The following is a 22,120-nucleotide window of genomic DNA, read 5'->3' on the forward strand; positions in this document are numbered from 1 at the left end:
AATTGAGAAAATAATAATAAAAATATTCTTTTATATATAAAGATCATAAATTTAAATATAGAGATACAACTATTAATTAAATCATAATATATCTTTGCGCTCAATTATGCTCTTCCATTCTCTCGTACCTATAAGAAGAGTAATTCTTGTGTAAAACGACGGATGGACTATATTTTGGTTTGTAGTGAAAACATCCTTTCTTTATAGATTTGGAGTTTATTATAAATAAAAATGGACTAATATTGTTTTGTTTGACTTATATTAGTTATTTAATTTATGATGAGTTTTAGTAGATTATCATTATGATTTTTCTTTATTGATTTTGATGAACTTTTGCACGCCCAAACTTTTGCTTAAAAAAATGAGAAAAGAAAGAAAAAGAAATCATTCTGGAGGGGTTAAGGTTGGGTACCCACGTTAAAGGATGAACACATGTCATGTTTTCTATGCATTTAAGCTGCCAAGTGCTTAAAGATGGCTAATGAGGGTTAAAACGGTTTCGATTATTATGGTCAACTTAACCTCAAATAGTAACACAACACATGTTGCTTCAAAATATAACTTGTTTCCAATCAAATTTAAACAAGCAAAAAAAAGAACTTTATATTTCTGCCAATTTCACTTTTTCTCTTCCATTTAAACATATTTTTAAGTCGCGTTTAATTTTCTTGAATTGTTTACATTCATTTTTTTTTACACTTTTAATTTGAAATACCTTTTCTTTTAAATTTCTACTAAGTACTTTTAAAGTTCTTTCATATGCATTAGGGTGTTTCCCTTTACTTCTCAATCAACTTTATGTTGCACTCTTCTATCATTACTCGAAAATTCAGCAGTGAATTAAGTTTATCTAGAAACATCACTTCACAAGACAATTGCAACTGTAAAAACTGAAGAGAAACTAATTCGGAACTCGATTATAAGTTAGGTAAAGTAAAAAGAATGCTACACGAATTCTAGGCTTACTGGAAATTAATTATAAAGTTAATACTCCAATAATTAAATTCAACTACAAAATAAATTCGAACATATGTCTTCGTGACATATTTTGTTGAGATTTTGGCTCAGTTAGATATCAACCGAAAATTAAACATTATTATTATATAAAAATGAAATATTAATTATTTTAAAAAAGAACTTTGATTCTATAGTCTCAAACATACACTTCATCACTTAGAATCAAATCAAATCGTTGGACAAATTCAAATATTTAGATTTCCAGGTCAAGTTGAAATACTACAAAAGACAGAAACCAATTAACAACAAAGTTACAATCTATAGTTCCAATCTATTCTTAGAAAACGATATATAAGATTTATTATATAAATGTAAATATACTTCACCAGAAACCCTCCACACTAGTTTTCAGAACTCTTTCACTTTTTCAAGTTAGCAGAAGAAAAAAAGTATGATGAGAGCCGAGTTATATGATAAAAACGAAAATGTTGTCAAAATTTATTATAAATGTAACTTACTTCATCCCATTACATTCTGTGTATGCATTCAAATCAAAGTATATACCTCAGAAAACACTACACAATCCTGAGTTACAAAACCACTCTATTTCTGGAAAGAGCAGAATATGAAAGCAAATGCCTCTTAGTTGTCTCTTGTGGTTTCGTCAAATGAATTTGACACGGTATGATATTAAACGATGCAGGGTTCGGACAAGACCTCGGAATCGAAAAAAACGCCATGCACTCCTTCGCTGATCTCTGATCCGGAAGACCAATAATACAGTTTTTCCTCACATCAAGAACCCCTCTTTGAATCAGCCCCTTGCACAAAGGTCCCACCTTCGTAAAATAATTGTAAGACAATGAAAGATTCGCCAAATTCCCCAACGCACACACCACTTCCGGAACCTGTCCATACAAAAGGTTCCTTGCAAGGTTCAGCTGCTCCACTTTCTTCAAGCACCCAAAGGACCAAGGTATTGGCCCAGTTAAGAGGTTCCCACCAGCATCGAACAACGTCACGTTTCCCAAGAACCCGATGTCGTAGGGAAGACAACCCGTTAAAAGGTTGTTCAAAAGCAGCACTTGGATCAACGTGGACGAGGCTTTTCTAATGCTGCGGGGAATGGGCCCGGTGAATTTGTTGTTGGCCAAAGTGAGATAAACGACGGGTGTGTCTCCTAGGTTGTTGGGTAGTGTGAGCATGAAATTGTTGTTGTTGAGGAAAAGAACATCCAATGTCTGCATGAAGATCTGTGGGGGCACCGTGCCGGTGAAAGAGTTGTACCTAATGTCCAAAAAGGATAAGGTGGGGATGTTGATGACCGATGTGGGGAATAACCCGGAGAACAAGTTGTTACTTAAATCAAGTTCGTATAGGAACTTGAGTCCGGCTATTTTTGGCGATATGGTGCCAGAAAATTTGTTACTGTTCGCATGGAAAAGAGCGAGGTCAGGGAGTTGATCGATGAAGCCATCAAGTGTTGGAGCAGTGAGTTGAAAGCCATTGAAATCAATTGAGGCAATGGTTGTGGCAGTGAGGTTATCTGGTGGGTTGTCACAGTAGAAGCCTGTGTAGTTGCATATATCTGAACCAACCCATGTTGCTGTTATTCCCAAAGGATCTGAGGTTATTGTGTTCTTGAAGGCTTGAATAATGGGGAAGACCAGAGCGAGTCTTTGGTCTATGAAGTTTAAAAGGTCAGGGATTAGTGGGATTGAATCCGATAGTGGTGATGGGGTTTCAAGGATTTGGCAACCTACTAAGAGAAGGCAAAGAAAAAATGTTAAGGTGCGAAGTGTTGAAACTGAAGATTGCTTAGGTAAAATCATGCTTTTGATTTCTGAGGGAAGGGAAGGTCACGATTGAACTGTTTTTGTATTGGTTAGTGATTTATAGTGGTGTGGATGAATTTTTCTTTGGTCGCATGATGAAATGATTTGCATGTTTTTGTTTTCTTGATAGTGGCTGGTGGGTTAGTCAGAAGGTTTGGTGCACATTTCGCACTCGGAAAGAGGTCAAGCCCACCAAGAACTTGTGCTTGGAAAATTTGGTAAGGTGGCACTATGCGCGTAACACCGACTTCAAAATGGAGCACATTTTGTGGTTTTTGAACTTTCTAAACCACAAAACTAATGGAACATGGGAACACTTTATGAGTTTTATATGCATTGTAAATAAACCACTCATTATTAGAGCCACTTCTCACTTAAATGGATATGTACGAGTTCAGTCCTTGTTGCTGAATAATTTATTCATAACATATCTAAATGCAAAAACGTGATTAGATCTTTCTAGTATCCTTCCACACAAAATCAGTGACCCTTCAATGATGGATAACCAGTACCATATGGCCATTCATTAAACTATACTAATACTGGTCTTTTCATGGGTGTTATTGAATCAAATTGAGAACTAAATATATTTGAATTTATTTACGTTTCAGAGGTATCTTTTTCAGTCCTTTTCGATTCCAATAAATTCATTTTTTTTTCTAAAATAGAAGTGTAATTGTTTAATTAGATCATCCTAAATATGTTTACACAATTAGATTATCCTAAATATGTTTACATCAGTGTTATTATTAATATTGGATAACGAAAAATATTGGCGACTCCAAAAACCCTTATAAAGTTATAATGGAAACCATAACGGGTTATGGTAAAAGTATTGCGGTAAAAAAATATAATACCACCACATATAATTTTAATGAAAAAGTAATGATATTATGTATAAAAATCCAATTAATAATAACATCATTCAAAACACTACAAATTTAAAGTTCAAAACATAAAATAGCAACAAATCATTAAATGTATGTATTAAGTTTCTTTCTAATCATCATATTCTTCTTCAACTCCAACATAATTGTCTTCAATGTCATCATCCAATGGGGCATATCCCTCCTCCTCTTCCTCTTCTGAGAGACTCTTGTCAAAGTTAAGTAATCTTTCAAACTCGGAGTCAAAGCTATCATGCAATTCATTTTGAACTTGAATTTGAGTCCTCTCTTTTACCCTTCTTAGGTTGTGTTGGAGTTGGAGTTGGAGTTGCACTTGAACCTTTCTTAGAAGCATGGGAAGATCCAATAACAATACCATCACTTGATGGTTGCTTTCTTTTATTAGTTATTTGTCTCCTTGTATAAACTACTGGTTCTTCAATACCTGAAGCTTCATAAACAGTTACCCAATTAAGAGTGCGATCATCATGAAAAACCAAATCATTACCTCCCTCTTCATTATCGTTATCATCATACTCTTTTCCCACTAATCACTCATTACACTCATCAATGTCATTCAATAGAATAGGGTCTATTTCATCCCTAATAGTGTATCTTTGAGCAAGTTGTTAATTATACTTTATGTAAACCAAATCATGCAACCTTTTGTGGTCCAGTCTATTTCTTTTCTTTGAATGAATCTGCAATGTGAATAAGTAATATGTAAATTAATTTCCTTATACAACTTACAAACTAATATAATAATCACTAGTGCAAAATAGACATATTAGAACAAAATATTAAACCGGTTGTAAGGGAACCGATCTAAAACAAAATGTGGTGGCAATTTTGTAAATAAAAGGAAGTATATCAGATCTGTTGTTTATTTAACTGATCTAATATTTACATATTATATCGGTTGCAAGGAGAACCGATCTAATATGTAACTATTAGATCGATTAAATAAACAACCGATCTAATATCATTACACGAAAACCCTTTTTTTCATGTTCTTCCTTTACGCCTCCACTTCTTTTTTTCTCTCCCAGGCACTCTCATTCTCATTTTCGCCACCATGGTCGCCGCTCTTAGGGTTTTGGATACGAAGCTTTCCGTTGCCATTGTCGCGTCCAACTGTCGTTTTCATCTCTTCTTCTTCCATTTTTGAAGCTCCACTTGACCTCCTTTAGCCCAGGTATTAAATCTAGCTTCACTCCTTCCGCAGAACCACAACCAAAAATCGTTCTATCTCTTTCGTTCTTGATTTGAGTTTTTTTGCTTTTTTTTTTGTTTCTTTCTTGTTATATTTGTAGAGTCTTCTTCCCAATGATGCCACTATTATTCTTTGCATATCTTTTCTTGATGAATCTGAAGTGTATTTGGGAACCAAGATCAAAGGCAAGGACAGTGAAGATTTGGAAACGGATGTTGATGAACACCGCTGATGTTTCGAAAATGTTTTTTTGGATATTAGATCGTTTTTTGCAGAACCGATCTAATATGTCTTTGACATATTACATCGGTGTATATTAGATCGGTTGTAGAACCAATGTAACATGTGCTTCAGAACCGATCTAATATACATATTTTTTACTAGTGAATGAAATGAGTCATGTCTTATTACTTGCTCAAAAACACTCCAATTGCGCTCACATCTCGATGAACTACACGTCAAGCTTAAAATCTTGATTGCTAGCTTTAGTAAGTTGGGAGCTGCATGCCCATAATTCTTCCACCATTGAGCTACACAAGCAACGAAAGTAGCTTAGAATGTAACCATTATATCTTAGCACAATTTAAAAAGTGTTTAAGTGTTTCACCTGGGGCTGTGGTTTTCCTTGATTCTTTGGCAAAATCATCACCAAAGAGTCCATTTGCACTCTTATAAAGAGGCAACTCAGTTAAAAAATTTTGCTGCACATCTTTAATTGACACCAACCTCCTGATGCAATCATATAATCCATTTGTAACTTCTAAATCATATTCCATGTCTGGGTTGGAATAAAAGAACTCTGGGTTCAAAAAGTGACCAGCAACATGCAAGGGGCAATGAAGTTGACATGTCCATGTGTTATCAATGATTGTAAATACATCATTGTATTTTCATCGTTGTTGAATGACTTCATTATTATTTCCTTGGCTTTCTCCATTGCTTCATATATATAACCCATAGCTGCTTTACTTTCCCCATCCACTAGACGAAGCACATGAACAAGAGGAGCCATGACTTTGAAAGTAAATACTACTTGATTCCAAAATGAAGGCATAAGAACAATTTTTGTAGCCTCCCTCCCCTTGGCTTCCTTAGATAGCTTGTTATTGCTCCATTCATCAGAGGTGAACATTTTTCTCAAATTTTCCTTCTCTTGATGCAACCTTTGTAATGATAAATAAGAGGTAGCAAACCTTGTAATGACATGTCTTACTAATTCCCTCTTATTTGTAAATTGTCTCAACAAACTCAAGGTACTAGAATGACTATAGATAAAGCCAACAAGACTAACTCCTCTTTGAATTGTCTTCTTTATCAAAGGAAGCTTTCCAATGTCTTCAAGCATCAAATCTAACAATGGGCAACACAAGGATTCCAATAAAGATGAGATCTTTTCTCTTCTAACAACTTACCAGCCAACACATAATTGCTCCCATTATCTGTTATAACTTGAACAACGTTTTCTTCCCCAATCTCCTCCATAAGGGAATCAAGCATCTCAAATAGTTTTTCTCCTGTCTTCACAAAGTTTGAACCATCAATGGACTTGACAATCATTGTCCCTGCAGGGGAGCTTACCAAAAAGTTAATTAAGCATCATTGCTTTCGATTAGTCCATGCATCTGACATAATAGAACAACCATGTTTGCTCCATTGCAATTTATGATCTTGCAAAAACTTTTCCATATACTCAACTTCCTTGTTGAGAAGTGGAACTTTGATTTCATGATAACTAGGAGCGGGTAAATTAGGTCCATAAGCACCTATGGCATCAATCATATTTTGAAAACTTTTCAACTTCACAAGGTTGAATGACAAGCCTGCTTGGTACCAAAATCGAGCAATATATTGATGAACCGAGGCCTTTAAATTTTTGTCACATGCTTGTTTGATGTTAGCTTGCCTTAATTTTTCCTTTTTTCTCTTCTCTATTGCAGTAGTTGGATTTCTACAAAACATATCCAGTGGTCCTTTTCTTCCACCGTTATTTCTCCCTTTATCATTACTAGTCGTGGAAATTTCAACCTCATCTTCACTCTTATGGTTATCATTGGTTGCAGTATATCTAGGATTGACGGAGGAGCTGTCTGCTTTTTCTTTGTATAATTTTCAAAGTTCTTTTCTCACATTTTTCGGAGTCTTGGTGCAAGCAACAACATTGTCCTTCTTTGCCATGAAATGTTCTTTTGCTCTAGTAACTCCTCCTTTCATAACTTTCCCACAATAATTGCAAATAGTTGTATTTAAATTTTATTCATCTATCGGATGACAATGTTTCCATCCCAGGTCACTCCTATGGTATGTTCTTGAAGGATCATTATCATTGGCCATTATTATTACTGAAAAATAGGTATATTTTTTACAAAATATTTATAGTGAAATTAGAAATATAGAAAAGATAAATTAAAAAATTAAAAAAAAAACAAACGTCGCAGTGGCGGCCGACGACGGTGGCGGTTGATGGCAGGTGGCAACTGGTGGCAACGGGTGACAGTGGCCGATAGGGAAGCTTTAGAAATTTTTTGTTTTGAATTAAATAAAATAATGGAGAATGAAGAAATTTTTGCGGATAGGCTAGGTTAAATATGTGTTTAATGGGCCAGACTTAAGTTTTAAAGAATAAAAATGGTAACTGAAATTAGGGTAAAAAAGTAAAATAATAGGAGAAAAGGAACTAAAATTAGGGTAGAAAAGTAAAATAATAAGAGTAGAGGTTTTTGTATTAGGGTAGAAAAGTAAAATAATAAGAGAAGAAATTTCTGCAATGTTAAGTGGCTGAATATTAAATGGCTGAACTGAGGGTGAAATGAAGAAATTTGGACGTGGCTGAATATTAAATGGCTGACATGAGGGTGAAATGAAGAAATTTGGAGGTTGGGGGAAGTGGGCCATGTCCAATTTCAAATGTATCAGACCAATTAGGTTTAGGTTTTGTTATCTTCTCCTTCTTCCTCCAACCAACACGTCGCACAACTCTCTTTCTCCTTTTCTCCTTCTTTCTTCTCTTCTCTTTCTTTCTTCTCTTCTATTCTCTTCTCCTGTTGTTGTCTGAGATTTTTACCACAAGTGCTCCATCACCATCACCCGCCACGCGTAAAACGGTCGCCATGAGCCGCCACAAAAATTTTGATTCGCCCCCGCCTTGTTATGGCGGCTGGCCAGAAAATCGCTACCGGTTTCCGCCATATCGGTACCGTGGCTGATATTAAACAACACTGGTTGACATATCAAACAACATCAAACACTAGAACACATGTTATAAAAAAAGTAAAATAAAAACTATAAAATAAAGGGGAGTCAAACTAAATCCACAAATCTATAAGAAAACAAATCAAATTTATATCTAAAAAACTTTGGATAAAGAAACTATATGATACATTCTGACTATGAGACCTAAACCATAATTAACAAGTTTGTTAGATAGGTGAAATATAAATTCATATCTTAGTATAGTTAATTGCTATGTCATGAAATAAAAATGAACTAAAATAAGCAACTCTAAATCACATTTTGTCCATAGTTTATTCCAACATATATAGCACATTACACAAGAATAAATGAGGATAAACAACCTATATTATAAAAGCCATGTACTCTCTAATAATAGTGCATCTGCCACTAGCTGCCCAGAGCATGTTTTGCAACACCATTCGTGTTACATTTCAGTCAAAGACATGGAAGAGTTAAAAAAAACTAGATTTATAATGAGGTGTGCCTTGCTAGGATGAATCTCCGATCCAAAGCTTTTAAAAATCATCTGTCAACACTATCCTAACCTTACGTTTGATACGAAAATTTATAGAGAGAAATTTAAATATATTAAATTTAAATTGATTTTATTTTTAATTATTTAAGTTTTTAAAATGTTTTTCTTGAATAAAGCAATTCAAATTTATTAAATTTTAATTTTTTAAGATAAAGTATTTCATTTATTACCATATAAAAAACTATTTAAATATCAAATACTTATTAATAATTAAAAAAAAAGAGTTTTGATAATCAAGTTTAGTTGATTTTGTTTCATGTTATCTTTTTGCCAAAGTTTGGAAAAAGAAAATTCAACTCGCATTGATACAACTTTTTCTTGATGTATTTCAACTTTTCTGATGATGTTGATCACAAATATTTATGATGACATCAATATCCCAATCGATATTAGTAAAACAAATCTCAGTTAATGTTGGTTGAAAGTTTTTCTACTCATCATAAAAAAACATTTTTGTGTGATGACATTATGTGGAATGGAAGAGGTCGTAACAAAAAATGGCAAATTCAATGACAAATATTATTTTTGGAGATGAAGTCTATTTTGTAAATTTACAAGACGAACTTTATGACGAGTACACGGTGTCCCTAAATCCTATATTATATAAGTTGTAAAGAAATAGTTATTAGTGCGACATATATGTCATCACAAAATGTGCGAAAGGAATGAGTTATAATTTTTTCGATTGCATAGCAAAGTGTCACAAAAAGTTTGTCACAAAAATTGTCACAAAAACAATAGTCTTTTAAGTATTTTGATGTCCACTTTAAGCATTAATGGAAGTAACGTTCACCTCATGCGATGGTATTGTCGCTCTAAGTGATGTCGCTTAAGCGTCCAATTACCCCCTTAAATAAGAGTCACTTATGCAAGAGTACGTAACTTTTGAAGCTAGAAGACCATGTCAAGAAGTTAGTTAAATTTTCAGCACTTAAACGAACATAAAGTTGGATACCATGTCAAACAAATAATTAAATTATTGTTACTTAAACAAATATAAATGTGTACTTAATCAATGTTTAAATACATATTTAATTAAGTTTAAACGATTAATTTTAATGAAATAATATATGTTAGATGCTTTCAATAATTAGTTTTAGCTTATGACATATTATTTCGAATACAAGAAAAGATGCACATAAAACTTAAAATTATAAAATAGTTACTTTGAAATGAATATAAAAGAACAATTAAAAAAACATAAACCGAGAAATCTAGAAAAAAAAGTTATAGAAACTTAATTTGTGTTATGGGTCACATCATCATTATATAAGTTCCCAAAAAATTTAAAGATTCATTTCTAAGTTGTTGCAAAAAACTTGTTAGTCAAGCAAGATAATATTGTTGCACATTTTTTTATCGGTGATTTTTAGTTGTTAAATCTTTTTAATAGGGGGAGTTGAACCCACAACCTCTCCCACCTTCCTTTCTAAACCCCACCAAACCAATTTTATTTCTCCAAATTGTTAGATATGAGAGATCGAACCCACAACCTTCCCTACAATATTGTTGCACATGACCATCACATATGTAAAGAGAATCCACGTACATGGTTAGCCCCCTCTTATTAGTAGCAATGACCATTTGATTGACTTGAATGACTGTCATGAGTTGTTGCATGTCCTATGACATTGAAGGGAATGTTGTTTGTGGTGGTGGTGCTTTTGCTTGCAACTGAGTTTTCTAAACCTCCTTAGGGTGTACACAATAACATCAAATGAAAGAGTGTGTAATTAATGGACGTAGTGAGGGCATGCGACTCTACTTGTGGTGGATTCACACCAACCTAATAGAAGACGACTATCCATGGAACTCATACAAGAAGAACTTGAAGAGGAATCATAACAATTCAAAGGTCTTATGACAAGGTCAAGAAGTCAAAGGATGGAAAAACAAATATCTTTAAGACTCATGATCATATAAGAAGCTGAAAAACCCTAGAACATGAAGATCATAACTTATAGTTCACTTTTAGAATGAAATTGGACTTGTAAATTCGCTGGGCAAACAATTTTGGAATTGTAATTGTCATTAAGTAAATGCTCGTTGGGCGACAAGGCATGTTTTTAAATTCTATTTTATTTTCTTAAGTTGGTTGTTAGACTTTTATTGTTAGGCCTATCTTTAGAATCCTAGGAGAGTCTATTTATTCACATTTTCAAAACTTTTGTAATCACTTCAATATTAAATCAAATTGTTTCTTTAAGAGAGGGTTTTCTTGGTTCTTGGATTAAAACTTTAGATTATGTTGAATAATAGTACATAGAACATAAATGAAAAGGATTTCCTAAGGTGTGTAAAAACACTACCCTTAAGGATTTATATGCAGTGTATGCGCAAATCTCCTAGGACAATAGGAACTTCTCAGAATTTCTGAGGATCTAAAAAACTAGCAAGATAACTCTTAGAAGTAGGTATAACCAGTATATAAGAGCAAAGAGAAAAGAAAGAAGATAAGAAAAGAAGAGATGAGAAAAGGTTGTATTTTGCAAGAGGATTTAAGGACCTATTTATAGGTGATGAATGGATTTAAAAAATCCATGCTCCATAACTGAAGCCTGGTGTGGCATCTTAACTTATCTATATTTGATTATGGTGTCTACCCTTTGTTTCTTATCACAAAGGGATCTTTGCTAGATTGTGGCACATTCCATCTCTATGCTAGACTGTGGAACATTCCATCTTTATCTTATTCCGCGTTAATTATTGTTTAATTGTTTATTTTACAGAAGAAACCTAAAGTTAGAAAAGATCATCTTCTTTTTGGTAAAGATCGTGTCATTTAGTTTGAATTGTTTATTTCCTATCTTATTTTATTTTCTGTCATAAAAATAAAATTTTGAAAAATCTTTTACTATTCGTGTTTGTGTGTTATTCATTTTAAAAATTGAGTATTTCTACATTTGATTTGTAGAAATATTTGTTTTTGTTCCAATTAATTGCTTTGGATTTTGAAAGACATTTGATAATGTTAATTTTTACCATTATCCAAGCTATATTTCATTAGCAAAATCTACTCTTCCAAAGCTTTTAACCTACTTAATCCTCAATTTTACCTTACTTTTGTAAATAAATACATTGTGGGTTACATTGATCTAAATATACCACTAATCCCCATTTTTGTGTCCTTTTTGTAGATTGGAAGCTTTGCTCCAAAAGTCCAGACAAATGAGTGACCCGGAATAGCAAGGAGAAGAGCAAAAATATCAACAGGAAGCGCCCGGCGACACAGAGACAGCGCTAGGCGCAACAGGTCGCCAGCGTCAAGCGCCAGACAAGCGCCAGCCAGGCGCCAGACAAGCGCCAGCCAGGCGCCACTGCTGGTCACCGCCTGGTGGCACCTGGCCACCTCCTGGCGGCACCTGGCTCTTTTTCTTTTGTTTTCGCGAGGGGAAACACATCTTGGACATTTTGGAGCTCGAGCAACGCGATTTTGAGAGCTTGGAGGAGTGATAGGGCTTGTGGGAACAGCTCCATCTTCCTCTTTGTATCTCTTTCTCTTCCATTTTCCATTTTGTAAGCTTGAGCTCTCTATAACAATGGAGAGCTAAACCCATTTTTGTTGGGATTAGATGTAGCCACTGGACTTTCATGTATTTTCGAATGGTTTGAATATATATATGCTTCTTCCATTGATTTCTAGTATCTTTGTTTATGTATTTAAAGCTTGCTTTGTTTTACCCATTCATTGCATGATATTTGGGTCATTAGGTATTGGAAAATATCTCTTGAAACCTAGAATTGGAACAAGATACCTAATGGAACTTGTATCTAGGAATGGAACTTGACCCATTAGTTGTCTTAAACCCTAATTTGTAAAGCGGGTTTGTTTATTTAGGGATTCAAGGAATTGACTCTAAATAAGGGAACCTAGGCTCATTCAACTAAGGGATTAGAGTTTGAGTAGACTTGTGGGTTGACATTAGTAATTAATGGAGAAGAGTTTGATTGTTTAATATACATGAGAGTGAAGTAGGAGAAGACTAACTCAAACAATATCAATCCATTGCATTTCTAGTCTTTACCATTTTCTAGAGTCTTCAAATATCCAAGTTCAATTTTACTATTTTATGAAATATTTACTTTCTTGGACACAAAAACCCAAATTATGAATTTATTCATTAGTTTAAATTAGTTACTAATTACGCAAATATTTAGTATACACGAGTCTCTTAGGAAACGATATCCCGGTCTTACCGGTTACTACTTGCGCGACTTGGTACACTTACCAAAGTCTTAACAAGTTTTTGGCGCCGTTGTCGTGGACCCGTGTCTAATACTAGACTTTTGTGTGATTTTTGACTTATTTAGACTTAAATTCTTTTTGTTTTTGTTTATTTATATACGCACATTAATTTTGGGCTAACTTGTAGTTCGAGTTGCTTTTGTTGTTGCTTTATAGTTTATGCAGGGTAGGGTCCGTACAAGGGGGATTGCATCTTCAGAACCACTCCTTGCCGATCCTAAAATAGAGAAAACTGCCCGCAGAAACAATAGTGCCATAAGGAGAAGACGAGCTCAAACACAACAAGTTGCCCATCACTTTTCTACTTCAAACATTCTTCCGTCTACTTCTCAGAATCTTGATTCTTTTTCAGAAGAAGAAATGGCTGAAAATCCTAATGGTGATGGTAGAGGTCGTGAAAGATGCACTTTGGAAGACTATGCAGCGTTCACAGGCCATATTAACTTCAACAATATTGCTAGGCCAACCGTCAATGCCACCAACATGGAGATGAAGCCAGCTCTTATTCATTTGGTGCAGAGTAATCAGTTCAACGGCCTGTCTCATGAGAATCCTTACACTTATTTGGCCACATTCTTAGAGATATGCAATACTGTGAAGATCCATCAAGTTCCTAATGAAGCCATACGACTGAGTCTCTTCCCATTCTCACTAGCAGGACCCGCAAAAGCCTGGCCGAATTCTTTTCCTGAAAATAGCCTCACCAACTGGGATGATGTGGTTGCAAAGTTCTTGAGCAAATATTTTCCCCACTCCAAGGTTAATAAGGGAAAACAGGAAATCTCGGCATTTCAACAGGATATGGATGAGTCTTTAGGCCAAGCTTGGGATAGATTCAAAGGACTGCTGAGGAAAACTCCCATTCATGGGTTTGATCAACCTACATAGCTCACTCTTTTCTTAGCAGGACTTAAATCCCAGTCAAAACTGATGTTAGATGCCTTTGCCGGTGGGAGTATCAAGTGGAAGATGCCAGAGGAAGAGTATGAGTTAATAGAGAATATGACAGCTAATGATAATTAAGCCTATACTGAGAGAGCCCATTCTCAAAAGAAGGGTATTTTAGAGCTTCAATCTCAAGATGCTCTATTGGCTCAAAACAAGATTATGACTCAGCAGTTGGAGACCCTGATGAAGAAATTGTCACAACTTCCTCAAGAGCTTCAAAATGCCTCTATAGCTCAACTCCAACAAGTGCTAAGTTGTGAGTTATGTGGAGGAAACCATACCAATGGGCAATGTGCTATGCCAAGCACATCTCAAGAGGATGTTAGTTATATGGGCAATCAAGGCCGACTAGGGAACTATAATCAAGGATGGAAACCTCACCAAAACATGGGCCAAGCAGAACCTTCCAATAGGCCCCCACATCAACAAACTTACTAACATCCCTCTCTGACTGACAGAACCTCAAAGCTTGAGGACATGATGCAACAGTTCTTGCAAATGTCAATTCAAAATCAAAAGAACATTGATGCATCAATAAAAAACTTGGAGGTGCAAGTGGGGCAATTAGCCAAGCAATTGGCTGATCAACGAGGAAGTTCTTTTTCCGCCAACACCGAAGCCAACCCCAAAGAACAATGTAAGGCCATCTTCACTAGAAGCGGAAAGGAGGTTGGACTAGGTTCTAAAGAAAAGGTGGAGGCTAGAGAAAAGAGAAAGAATGAAGAAGAGATTCAAGAGGAAGAAGTTGATGAAGAGATTGTTGTGGAAGAAGAAAAGAATTAAAGTGAAGAGAAGGATAAAGAGAAAAGACAAAAAGAGAAAGTTGTTGTGAAACCCCTTCCCTATCCTCAAAATCCTTCAAGAAAAGAGAAAGAGAGACAATTAGCTCGGTTCAAAGACATATTCAAACAACTTGAGATCAAGATCCCATTTTCTGAAGCACTGCAACAAATACCCTCTTATGCAAAGTTCATGAAGGAATTCCTTGGAAAAAAGAAGAAATACATAGAAGAGGAAATCATTGAAGTGCAAGGGAATTGTAGTGCCATTATTCAGAAAAATCTTCCTCCAAAATTCAAGGATCCGGGTAGCTTCACCATCCCCTGCACCATTGGAAATCAAGATATAGGGAAAGCTCTTGTTGACTTAGGGGCTAGCATTAATTTGATGCCCCTATCTATGCTTAAAAAGATTGGTGGTCTCAAAGCCAAGCCAACAAGGATGACCTTGCAACTAGCAGATAGCTCCATCAAATACCCTTATGGTGTGGTGGAAGATGTGGTGGTGCAGATAGATAAGCTCAAGTTCCTAGTTGATTTTGTGGTGATGGAAATGGAGAAAGATGAAGGGGTACCACTCATTCTTGGGAGGCCATTCATGAAGACAGCCAAGGTTGTTATCAATGTGGATGATGGAACGCTAAAATTGAAAGACCAAGATGAGGAGGTAACGCTCAATGTTCTTGAAGCTGTGCAAGAACCGACTAATGATCAAACTAGTCTTAAGGTCATCAATGAAGTCTTATCTGTGAATAGTAGACCTTGGCAAGCTTCAAAGTTGCTTGAAAAGTGCTCAAATTATTTCTTTGCGAAGGTGAATGAAGAGAGGAAAGAGTAAAATTGGTTGTTTGTGAGAATAGTAGTAGCATAGCTTGTGTAGTAAATTCATATCTTAAGTTAAGTTGTGCATGTGTTTTGTGAATTGAATGTTTTGCTTGAGTCTGAATGCTTGGTTTGAAGTTGAAAAGCTTGAAAAAAAATTTATGTGCAAGAGTGAAAGGTTGGTGGGAGCACAGTAGAGTCAAATCCAACCCAACCATAACCCAAAAACTTAAAAAATCCACCCCTGCAGCTTAACCGCATGGCAGTGCACTCCGTCCCGCCAGGCGCCATCTGTAAAATCAGCCCCTGGAAGCAATTCAGAGCCATCCGCCTAGCGGCTCATTAGCGTCTGCCTGGCGCCACACTAGAAAAACTGGTCCAGTGGCATTTTACTGATATGTCGCCTGGCGCCTCGTGACCTCCCATCAGGCGGTAGCGCTGCGCGAGCTGTGGTTGGGCCTTTTAAAATGTGTTTTGACTTGGCCCAAACCCTTACCCCGTTATTACTCCCGCCTGGCGCCTCTCCACTCTCACACTCTCACACTTACCAAACCCTAACTCTCTAATCTCCAATCCCTAACTTCAACCCCCAATCCTCTCCTAAATTCACAAACCCTAACCCCCAATTTGCACCCATTCTCGTGCCCTTACTCATACTCACTCACACTGCCGCCACACTCTCGCCAGGTGAAGTGCCTTCGCAGCTGCTTCCACCACTCAACCTCTCCACGCACCAACCCACTCTCACGGACTCTCCAATCTCACTTCTTACCAAATTCTCTCTTGCATTCAACTCAAGTAAAACTTCTTTCTTGTAGTATTTTCGTTCTAACATATTTGATTTACTCCATTGTTGATTCAGTAGTTTAGGGTTTACTTTGCTTTGATATATTCGTTGTTATTGTTGCTTGCGTGTTTATAATCTCGTGCTTACTGTTATTGGACTGCCATCGTGTTGTTTCCTTGCTGTTTGTGCCTGTTTTTCTGCCAGGCGGTGGCGCCTAGCAGTGCTCACTGTCGCGAGCAGGCGCCTAGCGGCACTTCTGAAGGGGCCAGGCGGTGGCCCCTGTTTTTTGCCTCTTTTTTTGGTTTTCATCTGATTATTGCTTGGGTTGTGAGACACCAATGCTGCATTTGTTTTTGCATATGAATGACTCTTTATTTTGTTGTTCTAGCTTAGTATTTAGATGCAATTAACTCTCTTTTTGATTGGGCGGTGGCGCCTAGCAGTGCTCACTGTCGCGAGCAGGCGCCTAGCGGCACTTCTGAAGGGGCCAGGCGGTGGCCCCTGTTTTTTGCCTCTTTTTTTGGTTTTCATCTGATTATTGCTTGGGTTGTGAGACACCAATGCTGCATTTGTTTTTGCATATGAATGACTCTTTATTTTGTTGTTCTAGCTTAGTATTTAGATGCAATTAACTCTCTTTTTGATTGAATCTCTCACTCTAATGCTAACTTTAAATTGCCTCTTTGTACCAATGCTCATTTTGTAGAGGGCATCCTCCTCCAATCCTAAAAGAATGAAGACCGCCGTTGGCAACCCTTCAAAAGGGCAAAAATGAAAGGAGAGAATTTACTCCTATTACTTCCTCACAAAGGATAATGAGGACTGCTTCCAACTGGTCATGCAACGAAAGTTGGTGGCAGAGAGGAAAGTGATTCTCAAGCCCGGGGAGGTCAATGAATTTCAGCTGGAGTTGATCAGGCTGGGTAGCTACCCTAGCACTTTTAGTGTAACCTTGGTGAAAGAATTCTATGCTAATGCCAAGGTTACCACCTCAGCAGCTCCCACCTTTCTCAACTATGTGCGGGGGAAAAGGGTGCCCTTTGAAGCTGACACGATCAACGAGTTTTTGGGCACCCAACTGGCTGATGATGTAGAGTGTCAGTTTTCAGTGGTGGATGATGAAGGCGTGGCGCCTGGAGAGCTGATCCAAGCACTCTGCTTGGCGGGTGAAGGATTTCACAGGGTCACGATTCAGAGAGGTTCCCTTCACCCCTTGGCCCACTTCTGGTTAGCATTTGTGCACGCCAACATCCCTTGTTCTCCCATGTGTCTGATCTTACGGAGGGACGCGCCACCATTCTATACACCATCTTGACAGGTCGGGTGATGGATGTAAGGCAGTTTATTGCAAATGAGATCCACCGGTGTGCCAACGCCGCTGGCAAGGCCGCTCTTGGCCATCCCTCTCTCATCACCCATCTTTGCAGCCTGGCAAGGGGTGGACATTTCTGTACCCCCGTTGGAGAAAGCAACGCAGGACCTTGACTTTTCATATTTTCAGAGGTTATGCTCAGTTACTCCCAGACCCAGGAGGCGCAATCAGCCACAGCCACAGCCACAGCCACAGCCAGAGGCTGAGCCAGAGCCCGAGCCCGAGGCAACTCCCACCATTGACATGCGATTGCAGGCTTTGGAGGCCAAGCTCGATCACCTTCAGCTCCTGAGATGCAAGCCTTATACCGGCTGGGCATGGCGAATGCAGACATGCTTAGGGGCATCTCCCTAACAATTCTCGAGCTACACACCCCATCAGTTGAGGATTTTGCTGCCACTATTGCTTGGCCTAGGGCCCAGGCCATTACTACTGGGGAGGTGCAGCCTCAGCTGCTGGTGATGATGACGAGGAGGAGCTAGACGAAGAGGGCGAGGATGACGCTTGAGCATTTGGAGAGAGTGATTCACTTTTTGCAGGACTTGTTTTGCTTATAGTCCTGATTTAATTAATGCTTTTAGTTTTCAGTTTTAACTTTCTTTTGATAGTATTTAACTTCGTAGCTTATTGTAGAACTTTGTAACTTGGTTGTGGTGAACTAATCTTTTGCATTGAATTAGTACTTTTCATGATCATCTTTTGTGCTTGTTATGAAATGATGTTGAATTGGCTTGTGAGCATGAGCTTGTGGTTGTTATCATTTTGATATAGTGATGCTTGATTTTAATTGTGATCAATGATTTTGGCATATGTTGACAATTGTGGAACCCAAATACCCTGTGAGAGGTTGTGCCCCAGAGTTGATTTGTGTGAATGCTATCACTGTGGACTCATAATTGACTTTGCTTGAGTTCATTTGCTAATCATTTACTTGCATGCTACAGATGATCAAGGCCATCTTTCTTTTTGCCTGTTACATAATTGAGCCAATTCTTTTCAAGCTGATTTCTTGTGCAAACCCTTTGAATCTTCTTTGAGCCTCATTCCTTGAACCTTGAGTATAGTGAAGATATTGACTACCTTACTTTGAGCTTGAGAGAGCAACTGATTGTTAGTCATGAGTATGGTTCAAGTTTGGGGGAATTATTGCTAATACAAGGGAGCATGGGAAAATTTGTAAAACTTTTGGTTCAATTCAAAGAAAAAAGAAAAGAAAAGAAAATTGGTGCAAGCAAGTTGGGAATTGGTTTCATTGGTTCAATAGAGAAGGGAGAAAAATACTTTCATGATTTGATTAGTTGCTCTCTTAGCTCAAGGTACTTTTGTTATCCTGAAAAACCAAATTTCCTTCTTAGCCTAGCCACGATACACGCCATAAAAGACCTTGTGATGATAGCATGCTTGTGAAAGTTTTAGCCATTTTGAACAAAAAGCAAAGTTAAATTGTGTGACATTGTGATGGTAGAGAGAATGTTGTTTATATCCATACACTAGTGGCCTTGAGTGAAACACCTGTTCTTGGGAGAAGTGGTTCCCATTGATCAAGGAAACATTTTGCCATGATTGTTGATCCCTTATAAACTCTTGCATGCACTTGTGAAATTTTTGTTTTGTGAACACCATAGCTTTAGTTTGCCTTGCTAAGGAAACACATGTGCTACACAATCTTTCAAATAAGAGCAAGCACAATTGACATTATGTTCACCAAATTAGGTTATCTAACGGTGGACTCTCGCTTAGTGTCAAAAATGTCGCCAGTGAGAATTCCAAGTGAGACTGCTCACCCAGCTAGTCTACTCATCCAACGAGACACCCGTTACTGCAGTAGTTTGTTATTCTTGTGTTGGGACTGCAAAATTTAAAAGAAAAATAAAAAAATACAAAAGGAAAAGAAAATTTTAAAGAGTCTAACATAGTTGTATGCTGCAATATTTTCTTATTTACTAAAATGTTTTCCTATCAAAACCTAGAGTTTCCACATTGCTATAATTCATTCTTTGGTAGTCCTTTTATTGTTTTAGTTTTATTGTTTTGTGTCCGAGAATTTTTTTTTTCTAGCATTTATGTTTGGACCTCATGAGTCAAGTTTTAGATTTGTGACATTATTTATATCGTTTGTTATTTTTGTGTGTTAAGTTACTAAAGTTCTTTAACAAGCACTACAAGGAATTGAGTGGTAAAAGACAAGATGGTACATTCGAGGGAAAAACAAGTGGTGAGGTTCTAATAATTTTTGTTATTTTGTTTCTACTAACGTTTTTGGAGGATACGACTTCTACACAAAAAAATGCTCCTTATTCACCTAAAATTGCAACAATCATGGCCACACTTGAAAGGGTCAATACACAAATGGCATACATGCAAACGTAGTTGAATAGACTTCACAAAACCATTGAAGATATCAATATAAGATAGAAGGAAGCAGAAAAGAGAATAGTAGAACATGAGGAATCAATTCATTCTCACAATATTGGTGAAGACAAGAAAGAAGCTATGATGAGAGGTTTGTACCTCCCTATTACAAAAAGAAGCTTTTCAACAAATTGTAACTTCTGACACAAGGAACTAACAATGTTGATGATTATGTCCAAGAGATGGAAATTACATTGATGAAAGCTGAAGTAGAGGAAATTTTATGGGTACAATGAAATATTCTTAAATGGATTGAATCGAGAGATTCAAGACATAGTGGAAATGCACCAGTATGAGATCTTGGAGGATCTAATCAACTCCACCAAGCCACAAAGGTAGAACAACAATTCAAGGAGCTCCTACAGAAAACCATCCACTTCAGAGAGGGACAAAGAAATAGGGGTGGCAATGCGGGCCGGCCCGCCCCGTTTAGGCCCGCCCCGCATAAGGCCCGCATATCGCGGGCTGGCCCGCCCCGCCCCACACATTTTATGCGGGCCGCATACTCTGGCCCGCCCCGCATACACGTTGGCCCGCGGGCCCGCGGGCCGGCCCGCTTTTTTTTTTTTTTTTATTTTTTAATTTATTTATTTTTTTTATGATAAAACTTTCAATGTTTAAAAATTGGGAAACTTTAAGAAGTTCACAAAATTAAGTAAAGACTTTGGGGAATTAGATGATAAATTGATAATTCAACATTTTCATCATATTCATACTATGACATACACAATGTATTCTTTAAATTTTAGCACATTAAAAATTACATAATACTTGTCTTTTCCAATTATACAAGAATTTGAAATATTAATGCAAGAGTCCATAAAAGAAGTAATTAATATACACAAGTACAAGTTTTTTTTTTTTTAAATTTTATGCGGGCTTGCGGGCCGGCCCGCGCGGGCCGCGGGCTAGCCCGTGCGGGCCGCGGGCCTATGCGGGCCGAGCCCGCGGGCCTGCGGGCTCAATATCCTGGCCCGCCCCGCGTTTTTTTTGCGGGCCCGCGGGCCAGGCCCTAATTGCCATCCCTACAAAGAAAGATTTAAGATGAAGGAGGGAACTACTTCTACTACTATCAACACTAAAGATAAAGAATCTACAGGTGGTAAATCAAATTCTAAAACCTAGTGCTTTAAATAGATATTTTAAATGTCTGGAAAAGGTACATATGTTATCACAATGTCCCAACACCAAATGGCCAATAGTGAATCATCGGATCATGAACAAACATGGAGTGAAGATGAAGAAGAAGAAGTACCACCATTGGAGGGGATATTTTGATGGTTAGGAGGTTGTTGGAAAGCAAGAATAAAGTGAAAGATGAGATCCCAAGAAGGAATATTTTTCATTCTAGATGTCTCATAATGAAGGTGTTCACTCATCATTGATGGAGTAAGTTGTACCAATGTAGCAAGTAAAAGACTAGTTGATAAGCTTGGCTTAGAGACATCAATACATCCTAGTCCTTTTACGTTGCAGTGGTTAAGCGAGGATGGTGAATTAGTGGTGGAAAGGTAGGTGTATATTGATTTCACCATAATATGTGGATGAAGTAGTATGTGATGTCGTGCCTATGTAAGCAAGTCACTTTTGTTGGGAAGCCTGTGACATATGATGGTCTATCTAATATATATTCCTTCTTGTTTAAAGGTAAAATGGTGGCCTTGACACCTTTATCACTGAGAAAGGTTAGTGAGGACCAAGTAAAAATGAGTGTCAAAAGTGGGCAAAAGAGAAAATAGGAAAGATAAAAAAAAAAGTGGAAGAAAGAAATTCTAAAAAATTCAAGAAAAAGGAAAGTAAAATTGAAAAACAAAAAAGTTGTAAAAGTCTTTTCTTAAGAGATAAAAAGGTAAAAAGAGCGGTAGTAATAAAACAACCTTTATATTTTCTTATGCCTAACAATATTTGTTTGTCTTCTACACAAGTTTCTTTGTCTTTAGCTATGGAGCAAATTCTTAAAGAATATGAGGATGTCTTTTCTAAAGACATTCCACATGGTTTACCTCCCAAAAGGGGAATTGAACATAACATGGACCTCATTCTGGGTTCAAACTTTCCTAATAGGCTAGCCTATAGAAGCAATCTGGAAGAGACCA

General features: G+C 37.0%; 1 protein-coding gene and 2 pseudogenes across 1 annotated transcript; 1 reads left to right on the plus strand and 2 right to left on the minus strand.

Moving 5' to 3' along the window:
• Positions 1-1,423: 1,423 nt before the first annotated feature.
• Positions 1,424-2,851, minus strand: LOC114177111 (uncharacterized protein At4g06744 pseudogene; annotated as a pseudogene).
• A 940-nt stretch (positions 2,852-3,791) lies between these two features.
• On the minus strand, positions 3,792-7,223 carry LOC146887650 (uncharacterized; annotated as a pseudogene).
• Positions 7,224-14,824: 7,601 nt separating this feature from the next.
• Positions 14,825-15,469, plus strand: LOC146887651 (uncharacterized). The gene has a single exon (XM_085670324.1). It carries the CDS (start codon positions 14,825-14,827, stop codon positions 15,467-15,469), a length of 645 nt encoding a protein of 214 aa, XP_085526450.1.
• The last annotated feature ends 6,651 nt before the right edge of the window (positions 15,470-22,120 follow it).

Source organism: Vigna unguiculata, chromosome 3 (genome assembly GCF_037176805.1).
Source record: "Vigna unguiculata cultivar grain cowpea cultivar isolate G323 ecotype 2 chromosome 3, ASM3717680v1, whole genome shotgun sequence".
In the NCBI taxonomy this organism is placed as follows: Eukaryota; Viridiplantae; Streptophyta; class Magnoliopsida; order Fabales; family Fabaceae; genus Vigna; species Vigna unguiculata.